This window comes from Euprymna scolopes, chromosome 3 (assembly GCF_053919585.1).
Source record: "Euprymna scolopes isolate OS-2025 chromosome 3, ASM5391958v1, whole genome shotgun sequence".
Lineage (NCBI taxonomy): Eukaryota > Metazoa > Mollusca > Cephalopoda > Sepiida > Sepiolidae > Euprymna > Euprymna scolopes.
Window position 1 is genome coordinate 166,966,236 of NC_136484.1, and position 14,034 is coordinate 166,980,269.

The 14,034-nt window shown below is 29.7% G+C and overlaps 1 protein-coding gene across 1 annotated transcript in view; it reads left to right on the plus strand.

Annotated features, from left to right (window-relative positions):
• Positions 1–14,034, plus strand: part of LOC145260255 (mpv17-like protein 2) — an 80,106-nt gene that overhangs the window by 50,814 nt on the left and 15,258 nt on the right. The window contains exons 3-4 of the mRNA XM_080118084.1: positions 5,480–5,641; positions 12,861–12,937. Of these exons, the coding sequence (XP_079974210.1) occupies positions 5,480–5,641; positions 12,861–12,937 (239 nt within the window). The remainder of the gene's footprint in view (positions 1–5,479; positions 5,642–12,860; positions 12,938–14,034) is intronic.

The following is a 14,034-nucleotide window of genomic DNA, read 5'->3' on the forward strand; positions in this document are numbered from 1 at the left end:
TGTAACTGAGGTATAACTTTTTACAACAATAAGGATCCTCGGATGCAAGGATTAAATTCTAATGTAGAGTTAAATAGCTGGGAATGATGTAATTTAAATGAAAGATCCAAATCTAATAAGGAAATATAGTTTCTATTATTCTAAACTGGGTAAGCAATATAAATAAAGTATAAAGTTCATCTAAGAATGGAAACTTTGTTCCATAACGGTGAGCATTTTTTTGTATTTAGTTGGAGCAGTATTGATGGTGAAATAAGTGATACCCTCTTCAAATCAATAAAACAACTTAGCAATAAACCAGCAATTATTATTAAAAAATTAAATTAGCAATTTGTAGACGGGAAATTAATTTAATTGTTTTTGTCATCTGACATCTAAAGTTTGTAGAATCCATGCTGGTTTATTTACTTTACTTTACCCTTTGTTCTAAAGGTTTTTACTCATAAATGCAGGGGAAGACACGTTCTCATCAGAGTGAAACACATTCGTAGCTATTGGGTGGTTTTGCTGTCAGCATAATAATTAGAGTATATATACTATTTTGTTTGGACACCCAAGAATACAACACACGAATTGAAATTTTGGCTTTGAAGACATGAGTAACCCAAGTTGTTATTGGATAAATAACAGATGTAGGTTAAACCCATGGGTAAAAAAACAGTTTTTAAGATTAAAAATATAATTTATATTTTTAATTTGTTAGATAAGCTATCATAGCAATTTCCAGATCTGTTTAATTAAATTAATTAGTAAATGCTTGATTGATGTTCTATTTCTGCTACACTCTTAAAGTACGTTTATTCCATCGTCGAATTTTGCTCCGGATTGCTTCATCTATGTTAGTTAAATAGACTTTCTTGTGAGTAGTGCGTTTGCTCAAGTGGCAGAGTGCTCACTTCGCAGGCAAGAGGCTTGGGTTTTGAATCCTGAGTTCAGATGAGCCCAAATGAGTCTTGGACTTCCAGTTTGCTGGCTTTCATGGTTTTTGTGAACTGCGACATTGTCTGGCTGTGGAATTATATATTCTCTCACATTCTGAAGGTTATATATATATATATATATATATATATATATATCCTTGTAGCCTTGCCAAGCCACTAATATATATATATATAGCATTAGTTAACTTTTTTGTCTTGTGTTACAAGTGAGCAGTTAAATAAATCTAAATATGTCCTTGTGATTGATGGTGGTGGTGATGATGGGGGAATACACCGCTCATTCATCTCTCAACACACACAGGTTACTCTGAACTTTATATTATGGCAGCAAAAATATTTTTCAATTTCACAAAATATGCTTAACTACGTCATAATGTGAGGAAAGGTTGTTGGGGTGCTTGGGATAATTCTTTTTTGCATAACATTTTTTTTTTTTTTTTCTGAATCCTCACTTACTCAAAAGTCACTCGAGGATAAGTATTAAAAGTGATCGATGGATTGTCATTATGACAGGATTGATAATGATTAATGAAAAACGTTTGATCATTTATGGATACATTCATACAAAAAATAGAAAAACACAATTCAAAATATATATTTTTGCATCATGTGATGAGGAACGAGTTGTCATTTCTTCATTTCGTTTACCCTCATCTCTATTTTAACCCATAATGATAATATCTGACACCGCATCATCTATGAGCCAAATAGCATCTCTTTGAAATACCATGATATTTTTTTTTTTTTGATAAGTAACCACTTATCAAGACCAGAAGCAATTCGAGGATAAATGTTAATAAGATAGATTGATTATCATTTGAATTATGAAGAATATGATGAGAGGATTGAAAATGATTAATGAAATGGACAAAGTTTGATTACTTACTGGAATAGTTTTGCAAGGTAAATTCATAGCTTGCTGAAACCAATTAACAATTATAACACCTCAGATCAGTTAAAATATTCAACTGATTTCTTACAAGTTGACCTGGGTTCAGTTATGAATCGGGGTAAGAAATTGCTTGTTTTGTTTAATCCTGTTAGGACTCGACAACTGGCTTTCAATTGTAGACATGTCCCTTTTCTTCCTTAGATGGTTATGAATGGCTTTGCTCTCACTGAAAAATCTACTCTAAAACTTCTTGGTCTTTCTCATCAAATCTTTTTTGGAGTTCATATATTAGATACATTGCTCTTCACATGGAAGTATTATAGCAAGCCGCCCCCCCCCCCCGGATTCACTACAGATTGTGCAGCTGCCATAATACAAAGACAGCATGCATTCTGCTGGTTCGTACATCATAAGTCAAATACAAATAGACAAAAATTCATAGATGCTAGAAATCATTGTAAGCATGAAAATAGCCAGAGTTAAAAGAATGCATGTTGAAATAACCAGGAAATGCATAGAATCACAAAAGATAGGAACTTGTGATTTCTGGAAAATCTATAATTGTGTAGTAAATAAAAAGCAATCAGTAATTCCGTCACTATCCAACAACCAGAATGACACATACACAGCAACTGCTTGCCAGGTTATTTGCCTCCAACTCCACCTTAGAGTCAACAAATAACTCCCTCCCAAATTTCCCTATGTGGACTGAAGCCACATTTGATGATGTGAAAATCACCCCTTCTCATGCCCACGATTATCATAAAAACTTAGACACCTCCAACGCATGTGAGCCTGATCTCATCCCTGCTAATTAAGAACCGCTCAGCTGAACTAGCCCCCATACTTTCCAAACTCTACAACAAACGTCTTGCTGAATCTTGCTTCCCTAATAGTTAGAAAATTGCCTCTGTGGTACCAATGTACAAGAATTCTGTTGAAAGGACTTACCCTCTTAATTATCACTCTATCAGTTTCCTCCCCTCTTTGCTAAAATCTTTAAGACATTAATCAATAAAGCACTAGTGCAAAAACTAATTTTCTCTCTGACAAACAGTATGGATTTAGACAATGTCATTCTATTGCAGATATTTTAACGATCATCTCTAAGCGCATATACCATGTACTGGATAAGGTGGTCGAAGCCAGGGCTGTAGCCCTTGAGATATCCGAGGCCTTTGACAGTCTGGCATGAAGGGCTGCTAATGAAAAGTAAATCATGGTATAACTAGACAAATACTAAATATATAATTAGATCCTTCTTAGACAATAGGACGATCCAGGATGTGCATTCAAACAGCATAACATTAATGTGGGAGTACCTCAAGGGTTGATCCTTGGACCATTATTATTATTCCTGATATTCATCAATGACCTCCCTGATAATATTGTGTCCAAGACGGGTATATTTGCTGATGATACAATGCTCTATAACATGCACAAGGGAAGAACAGATATACACTAATCTAAGACAATGGCAGAATTCTTAGAAAATGATCCCCAGACCAAAGAGGAATTGGGCTATAAATGGATAGTAACATTTAATGCTAGTAAGACTCTCCTTTAACAATTACTAGAAACCTTTCCAACCACCAATTTTCATGACAAATAATACCCTACCTGAGAATTTTTCCTTCAAACTCCTTGGCTTAACATTCACAGGCAATATGAACTGGAACAAATACATTCAGGACATTGCAAAGGCTGCTGCAAAGAAGGTGGGTTCCCTCTATCATGCTAGAAGATTACTCACACCTGAGAGTACCCTGTACCTCTACAAAGCCCATGCATGGAGTATTGTTGCCACAGCTTAGCTGATGCATCTACCATTAGTTTCTCCATCTTGGATAGGCTCTTCAATCTAATCAGTCCCGCTTTGTCAACTAAGCTCCAACCCCTGTCCCATCACTGCAATGTTGCATCCCTGTGCCTGTTTTGCAAATATTTTAACAGAATGTTCTCTGATAAACTCATTGCCCTTGTGCCTCCTCGACGTACATACACCCAACAAACCCGCTTAGCAACAAAATCACACCCCTTCACTGTTGAGGTCCCTAAGTGCCAGAAAACTTTCTACTCTAATAGTTTCTTCCCTCAAATAGCTAGACTTTGGATTTCCCTTCTTGCTGCCTGCTTCTCTGACTGTTCTGATATGCAGAATTTTAAATGTAATGTAAACCAACATCTTGCTTATTTTCCCTAAGCATGGTTCCAAATAGTAGCCCCTTACATTTAAGTGGTGACATACCTTGTTTGGGGTGAAAGTGAGTAAAATAGAAAAAAGCTAAATTTTTTTAATGTTATTTTTATCTTAACTATTGATGGGATGATTCTAATATTTTTCTCCAATTCTGATACAATTATCGATTCTGATTCTTTTAAAATATCTAAATATTAAGCTTATTGTTGTTATTTTTTTATAAAGTTTCCAATTACCTTAAAAACCTATGTGATATGTGCATATATATTTGCAAATATAAAAATATATTAATGAGGGTATCTATAGATTTCAGTCACACAGGTAGTTTAAAATATATAAATATTCACTATTAGTACCAAAAATAGAAAATTTTGTTTTAAACAAATAAAAATAATTTAAAGAATCATTTTTCCATCAGAAAATAGTTACCAATACCTCCAAAATGTTACCAATATCTCCAAAAGTTCCAATTAATCGTCCCAACACTAATCTTAATTCTTGAACGAAATTATATCAATGAAATATGAAAATTAGTTCATTATGCTAAATGTGTCAAGAATAAAGACTAAAACATGGAAGATAAGTTTATGCAAGTTTCATTAAGTAAAATAAAAACAAGGTTAGTATCACACGTATGTCAGGTAATTCTGAATATGGCTGAATGATGTAATCTGGAGAACGGACTATAAATAAATACAGATGTTGTAAAGGAAGTGTCATAGTATATATCTTATATCAGAACATTATATCAAAACTTTATTTTTAAAATGAATATGTCCCACCATTAAAATGAATATGTCCCACCATTAAAATGAATATGTCCCACCATTAGAATGATAAATTTCTCTGTCATTGCAATTTTAGTTTAAAAATTACTGCATTTAAAGCAACAATTGTTTCCAAGCAAAATTGACAGACAAATGTTCATTTTTATTAATTTTTGTATCTTTCTGTGAAAAAATTTCTGTGTTTGTCCATAACTTCCCTCTCCACTCCAGAAAAATCTTTATGGTGTACATTCTGATATTGGAAAGAAAATATCGTGCAGCAAAAATCACATAAATTGATCAAGTAGTTTAGTTTTTAGACAAAAGTCATTTTTAAGTGAACTTTAGTTTTTTTTTTCTCAATGCAATGCCCTCTCAATATTAAGAATGGTTTTCTAAAATCTTGTAAAAGTTTGAATTATTTGAAATTATCTCCCTTGTCCTGCAAACATGGTGTAAAGAGATCAATGATCGTAGTTATAAAATTTAATCTTTTTGGTTTTAAATAAAACTACTTAATAAATTTACATGATTTTTGGTATATGATATTTTCTTTCAGACATAGGTACATACACCATAATTTTTTTTATAGTGGATGGGGGGTAATTATGGATTTACATCGCCATTTTTTTCTGACTATATGTCTTACCTTTGTTTTGTTTTTTGTTTTTTTCCTCAGGACGAATGTTTGCAGTGGGTCTCTTGATGGGACCTTTCAATCATGCCTGGTACACATTCTTAGACAAAATGCTTGTTGGAAATTCTGGTCGAATTGTCTTTAAAAAAATCTGCTGTGATCAATGTGTGGCAGCACCTTATTTCTGCACAACGTTTTTAATGGGTAAGCAGCATTTTAGATAATCAAACCTAAAAATTAGTTTTGAACATGTCTTTTACTATTAACCTCTTTTCCATTTTTTTTATCTGACCAAAACATGGTTGTTGTTTTTTTTTTTTTTTTTTTTTTTTTACTTAATTATTACTTTTATATTGGATTAAGCAAATTTAAAAAAAAAAATATATATATATATATATATATATATATATATATAATGCTAGGTATGTTTATATATTTGTATGTACAGGGTTCAATCTTAAATTAATTAACCGATCAATATAACTTATGGAACACAGTGTAAGGGGTCCACATGTAAGTTATATTTAGTTTAATTTAGTTTTCTGCAAAAGGTGCAAAAACCCTTTGTGAAAATTAAAATTCTAATTTCTGTGAAATTTTAACAATTGGTATGGATATGATATGTCTGTGTATTTGTCTTTTCAACTTTTTCTTGAAAACTACTGGGCCGTTCTGGCTGGAATTTTGTATGAATCTTTGTTATGACAAGGTACAGCAAACTAAGTATTATGGCATCTGTTTAATGTACAGTTAGGGATTAATCCAAAAATGAACACAAATTTAATCAAATTCAACCATCAATTTGACATAAAGCACTTCTTCTAAGTCAATAGACTATAATTTTAATTATGAATCTGGTATGTGTATGTATGTATGTATATATATATATATATATATATATATATATATATAAAATGAAAATTACAATTGAATTTACCAAAATGATCCAAGATGGTAAAATTAAAGTAAATTATAAATATTAAAGAATTTATATTTATAAAATTATCTCAGCCAGATATAAAAGCTTGATAAAACCAAATAGGAAATAGAGCTTATAATATGAGCAAACAGTTAATAAAATATGTTAAAAAACACTTTGAAATGAGTTAAAAACATATTTAATCTGAAAAGGAAACACTAGATAAATGGATAGTCCTTAATCCGCTGAGTTTCAAAGAAATACTCTCCTTCTCATCAGAGGGTAGGAATTAGCAAAATGCGGGATCGGATTTTGAATGCAGAAGTATTTGATGAAACAACAAGTAAGTCAAAAATCTTACTTGAAAACAAAATAAGTTAAACAGAGGGAATATGGTAAAGAAAAAGGTGATTACACATGAATGGATAGTCTGGTGGAAGATAAAAAATCCAGTGACGGTAAAATCCAAATGTAAAACTTCAAGAAACTTAAAAGAATTTCCATTTGTACAAGTAAAATCCAAAGAAATCCCGTAATTGGAAGAAGATGGTCCATAATAATCCAAAGGCAGAAATCCATGGAATAATTCACAAAAATGTGTACAAGGATAAAAATAATATTAATAAAAGCAGAATAAGATGTGCTTTTCACTCTACTTCCGAGACATAACTATAAATAAAAAAGATCTGGGAAGAGAAAAAAATAAAGGGAAACAAAAGTCAAAATGACCCAGACAGGAAATGTTAAAGGCGCGAAAATATATATAGGGCAAAATAATATAGGTCAACTGAAATGTACAGGTCATCACTTAAAAAAATGTCAGCAAGAGTTGTTAAATGACACTAAAAGGAAAATAAAAAAGGAAAATAAAAATAAATAAATATATAATAAATAAATAGAAAATAAAGAATAAATAAAAAATAAAATATAATAAAAAATAAAATATAATATAAAATAAAATAAGAATAAAAAATAAAATATAATAAAAAATAAAATATAATATATAATATAAAATAAAATAAGAATAAAAAATAAAATATAATAAAAAATAATATATAATATAAAATAAAATAAAATAAGAATAAAAATTAAAAAAATAAAAATTATTTAAGGGGAGAAGATGGCCGGTATCTGCAATTTCAATGATGATGATGATAATAATAATAATCATAATATTAATGAGAATAATAATATTTCTCCTAACAGCCATCCTAACACTAACAACACTCATTATCCCCTCCAAAATAGTCCTCATACAGACATTGTCCCACCATTTGTTGAACACTATGAACAAAATTCAAACTATTTAACTAATACAAATCAGCAAATTAATATTAATACCAGACCTCGAGCTTTTAATAAAGTACATACATATATCGGCGCTACTTCAACATTAATTAAGAAAAGAATATCAAACCACATTTCTTCTTTTAACAACCATAATTCTAATAATAACCAAGGAACTTCTCTAACCACTTTAATTAAAAAACTTAACTCTAACAATACTCCCTTCTCAATCAAATGGACTATTATAAAAAAAAAGGTAAGTCTTATACTCCAGGCTCTAAGTCATGTCGCCTCTGCACAACCGAAGCTATAACTATAATTACTTCCCCTCAAAGTAACAATATAATAAATTCTAAAAATGAACTGATCTCTTTCTGTAAACATAAGTCCAAATTTAATTATGGCAATTTTGAAATTACATAGTTATTACTTTTACCCTTTATATAGATATAAAATATTTTTTCTTTAACTTTATCATTTTTCGACATACTTCTTAATACTTTATAATTTAATAATCCTTTATTTTAATTCTTTATCTCTTCTTTGCATGGCCGGTTTTTTATCTGCATTTTCTGTTTTATTCTTTAAACTTTCCTATTTATCTAATATATCAATCTACCCACACTTTCATATCTTGTATGTATATTTACTTAAATTTTACTATATGAATTTACTTTTTCTTTTTTTTTTTTTTTTCCTGAAATTGCAGATACCGGCCTTCTTCTCCCCTTAAATAATTTTTATTTTTATTTTATTTTATATTATACTAGCAGGGGTGCCCGGCGTTGCTCGGGTGTTTGGAGGTGTATGCTGTGCAAAAAAAGCAAAAAAACAAAAAAAAATGGTTAATTTTTTAAAACTTTGACCCCTATTATGACCCCTTAAAATTTATTGTTTCGGGCTCAAATCACTTTATTAAGTTAGATCCAGGTTCAAGGAACCTATATCTAAAATTTCAAGTGTCTAGACCCAAAATTGTCGGAGGAGTTTGGTAGAGTTCTTAAAGGTCAAATCGTTGAAATTTGACCCCTTAACAGCCAAATTTCTGGCTGACACCCGTTACATCGATTTTCCCAAATCTCAGTACCCGGTATTTCAAATTTCGAGTCTATAGACTAAAAATTGACAGAGTTATTGCGTAGGGAAATGTACACAGACAGACAGACACACAGACAGACAGACAGACAGACACGTTCACTTTTATAGATATAATAGATATATTTTATGTTTTATTATATTTTATTTTTTTATTTATTTATTTATTCTTTATTTTCTATTTATTTATATATTTATTTATTTATTTTTATTTTCCTTTTAGTGCCGTTTAACAACTCTTGCTGACATTTTTTTAAGTGATGACCTGTACATTTCAGTTGACCTATATTATTTTGCCCTATATATATTTTCGCGCCTTTAACATTTCCTGTCTGGGTCATTTTGAGTTTTTTTTCCCTTTATTTTATATTTAACTTTATCATTTTCTTTTTTTTTCTCTCCTTTCTCTTCCCAGATCTTTTTTATTTATAGTTATGTCTCGGAAGTAGAGTGAAAAGCACATCTTATTCTGCTTTTATTAATATTATTTTTATCCTTGTACACATTTTTGTGAATTATTCCATGGATTTCTGCCTTTGGATTATTATGGACCATCTTCTTCCAATTACGGGATTTCTTTGGATTTTACTTGTACAAATGGAAATTCTTTTAAGTTTCTTGAAGTTTTACATTTGGATTTTACCGTCACTGGATTTTTTATCTTCCACCAGACTATCCATTCATGTGTAATCACCTTTTTCTTTACCATATTCCCTCTGTTTAACTTATTTTGTTTTCAAGTAAGATTTTTGACTTACTTGTTGTTTCATCAAATACTTCTGCATTCAAAATCCGATCCCGCATTTTGCTAATTCCTACCCTCTGATGAGAAGGAGAGTATTTCTTTGAAACTCAGCGGATTAAGGACTATCCATTTATCTAGTGTTTCCTTTTCAGATTAAATATGTTTTTAACTCATTTCAAAGTGTTTTTTAACATATTTTATTAACTGTTTGCTCATATATATATATATATATATATATATATATATATATATATATATATATACATATATACACGATATTGCTAGATTTCAAAGTCAGAGATTTTATTCATTTTATAAATGATTTTTTTCAAAACAAAATCTTCAGCATAATTACAAATTGTTTGTTCCTGAAGGAACAATCAATATTTGTGTATGTATGTATGTGTGTGTATGTATATGTATATATATATATATATATATATAGTGTGTGTGTTTCTTTTATTTAGTAAAGTCTTTTAATCTGTTAAGATTCTCTGAGCTTCTAAGTTTTTGAAGGTTAATTATTTAAAGAAAACCATTGGAAATATTAGCTATATCTTCTGTTGGTTATTGATTCTTGTAATGATTGGACATGTTGGTTAATTTAGTTGGGTAAAAAGTAAAGTCTAAATACTTTTGCAACAGTACGTTTTAAAGGTGACCTTTAACCTCAAGATATACTAAAACTCATTAAGAAAAATGACTGTTAAAGTTTCTTTTCTTGTAAAAACCTTTAGACTTTATCAGTTTGATTAAAAGATTGATATGAACGATTATCCTGGCTAAATTAAATACTTATATTTATTATATACGAATATGTTTGTGAATATATCTTTTAAGGCACCACTTGAAAAAATACCAAAAATGAACTTGTACAAACAGATAAGATTTTAAGAAGCTAGTGATGTACGAAGGTCATCTCAAAAGTAAAGCTTCCTATTTTTTTAACTCAAAAATTTGAAGAGCTTATGGAACATGGTACCATTAAAACGAGTAACCTTTTGTACTCCAGAGTTTATTTTTCTACATAGTCACCACCATTCTTAATACAGAAATTCAATGACACATGAGGATACACATCCATGACAGGAGTGGCTTTCTTAGAGTCTCATACCATCAATATCTGCAACGGAGAGATGAAACTTTCAGGTCATGAATGCAGGTTATCATAATTTAATTTGCAATCCTCTCTGATCCATTAGGGCAGAATAAAAATAGGAGGTATTACTTTTTGGAATGCCCCTTATATATTTTTTTGTTTGTCTGTTTGTCTATTCCATTTTTCTCAAAAAATTACTGGGGCCTTCTGGCTGAAATTTTGTATAGCCTAACAAATCCTCATTTTTTTCCACCACCTCTTCTTACCTCTACACCCTACCCATTCCTCTCTCTGTTTTGATGTATTAAAAATAATAAGAAAATGTAAGAAATTCACTTGAGCTTTCAGTTTTAAAGTTATTGCTCCTGAACAACACTGCATTTTTTGTCACTGTTTCAATACTGGAATAATACAGATATTTATTTATATTTATTCCTGAGCTTTCTACATCAATATGTAAATAATCATAAAAAAGGTTCCCATTAGATCAATAAACTTAAGCAACGTTAAACATGCTCAGTAAAAAATGGGTGATCATTTGGGAATTCCAGGTGATATATTTGCTCTGTTTATCTTGACATTGTTTCCAATCATCCTGAACTTCTGTTTGCCACCGAACTCAAGCAGTGCCAATTCAGGAGAGGTGTAGGGGACTGTGCAACTCCTGCCTCATAACTACACTTGCAACTACTCTCACAGGGAGTATCCATTATCTTTTGAAACTGAACAGAGACAATGAAAGGTTAATACTATAAAGAAAGAAATCTCTCTTCTCTTCTGAAAATAAAGAAAACAAATGTTTTTATTTTATTTCTTTTATTTAAAATTCTTTTAAAACAATAAAATTTCTTTGTCTTAACATAAAAATTGTCAAATAATTATTCTTCAAATCTAAAAAAAGGAAGTTAAGCAACGTTAAGCCTGGTCAGTACTAAAATGGATGACCATTTAGGGATTCCAGGTGCTGTATGTGCTCTCTGCTTATCTTGCTAGACATTGTTTCTAATCATCCTAGACTTCTGTTTGCCACTGGACTAGAAGTGTTGATTCAGGAGAGGTGTGGGAGGACTGCAAAACGCTGCCTCCTTATTACAAGTGTAGCTACCCTTATAGGAGTATCCATTGTCTTTCAATATTGAACGAAGGTAATAAAAGGTCAATACTTTTAAGAAAGAAATTACTCTTTCTTTTTTTTTTTTTAAATTGTGAGCTTAATAGTTTTTAAATAAATAAAATAAATGTGTCTCTTGTTGATTTATTTATTTGAAATTGTGGAAATTTAATTATGTTTAAGACAATGAAAATTCTTTGTCTTCACATAAAAAAAATTGTCAATTACCATATATACGTGTGTATAAGTCGATTTTTTTTTTTTTAACTTTTTATTTGTTTTTCTTTTCTTTTTTTTACTTTTTATTTCTCTTCTTGGTGAGAAGATTCGGAATGAATAAAAATAAAAAATTAAAAAACGAAAGGGAAAAACAATAAGTGAAAAAAGATCAACTTGTACACAAGTATATAGAGTAAATATTCTTCAAATCCACAAAAATGGGCGCCATTTTTTTTTAAAGGATTTTCTGCTACTATATCGCTCTACATTGCGATTAAAACAGTCACATTTGCAATTAATTTTTCCAAGTGGCGACTAGAAATAATAAAACGCTTATTTTTTGGCGATTGTTTTTTGTTTTTTTTTTCTCACCAACAATCTTCCAAAGCTCATTACGGAGTACAAAATTTTTTTCAACTTTTTTTCTTAATAAATCGAGCAAAGTCAAATTATTTAAACAATAAAAGGCTTAATGGAACAATATAATCTTTTTTGTTTTTAATGAAGGTTGTTATAAAAGAAACGTCTGAAGAAATATAAATATTTATACTTTCCAATCTCAACATAAAATTTGGTGCATATTTAGAATTACACTTATTAAAAAAATACAGAAAAATCTTTCTGATGTATGTACTCATCATGGAACAAAGATGTCGTATTCCAAAATTCATGTGGATTTGGCTAGTAACTTTTCTATTTGGCTAGTAAACAAAAATATATAGCTGTCAAAGGTCAACTTAAGATAAATTTATCCAAAGAACCTGTGCTGATAAAAAAATCTCAGATATTACTGTCTAAAAACGTATTTGTGAAAGTTTTTTTTTCCATTGTATTTACTAAATTCTCCCACTTTTGATAAACATGTGCATGCAATTCTGAGGCTTTTGGGGGGGCAGGGATTGTTTCATTAAATTTCCTAATGATTAAAATGCTTTTCTTTCTGTTTAGGTATGTCTCTTTTGGAAGGAAAAGGTTGGTCTGTTAGCGTTAAGGAATGGAAAGAGAAATTCTTAATTATTTATGCAGTAAGTTGCTTTTTAATTAAATATATTTTTCTAAATTTGTTTCAACATAATCTTATATTGTTGATTTTATTATGTAAATATATTTTTCTTTTATATTTGCAAAATAATGATTTTAAACACATTTCAGGTAAATCACTATTACGTGCTTATGTGTCATGTCAAAATTTGTATAAATTCTAAAAATTACAAAAGAACTGGTCCAGTATAAAAATAATTACAAGTAAAAATAAAATTTATCGAATTATAAAATTTTATTGTATGTTTTTATGTGGAAAATTTCTTAGAATGCAAGAGAGGTAATATCAATCTATCATTTTGACTTATCTCCCTTGCTTTCAATGAAAATCTGCCATTTCAAAATAGAGAATGTCAGACCAATGGCATCTATGATGTTTTGTAAAAACTAAATTTAACACATCTTTTTACTGGATTATTTTTCATAGTTTTTTAGAATTTATTCTAATTTCGTATGGTATGCAAGTGCGTAAAAGTGTTTTTTCCTGAAATGCATTTGTTTGAAATTTGAATTGGAAAAGCAGTATTTTTTTTAATCTTTAATATAATTTATGTTTTCATCTATGAATACATCATTTATATGTTTCTTTGTCAAGGTTATCATACAATGTTTTAGTCATTGAAGTATGGAGTGAGCCCAAATTAAATGGCATCCATTCATGGAATCATTTATAAAATTCACGATCATTTCTTAAACAATACTGTGAAAGAAAAACTATAGGATTGTCATTTTCAAATCTAATGTAAATTAGTTCTTGTTGAGGTGTCCTCTTAAATAGTCAAACACTACCCAAGTTCCATCATTACAATCATCACGGTATTGTTTCACAGTCTACCTAGCACTCATTAACCTTTATACTCAAGTGGCTCTTGGGCCTTGATAATGAAAAAAAACTTTTTTAAAAAATTTATTTGTTAAAATCGATACTTGTACAGTTTAATCAAGACATTAAAAAATAAAAATATTGAAAAAAAAGTTATATTGTACGTACCCATTATAGAATGAAGTTCTCCAAAAAAATTTCACTTAATTTTATCAAGTATTTTTTTTTTTTTTTTTTTTTTTTTTTTACAGAGGAAAA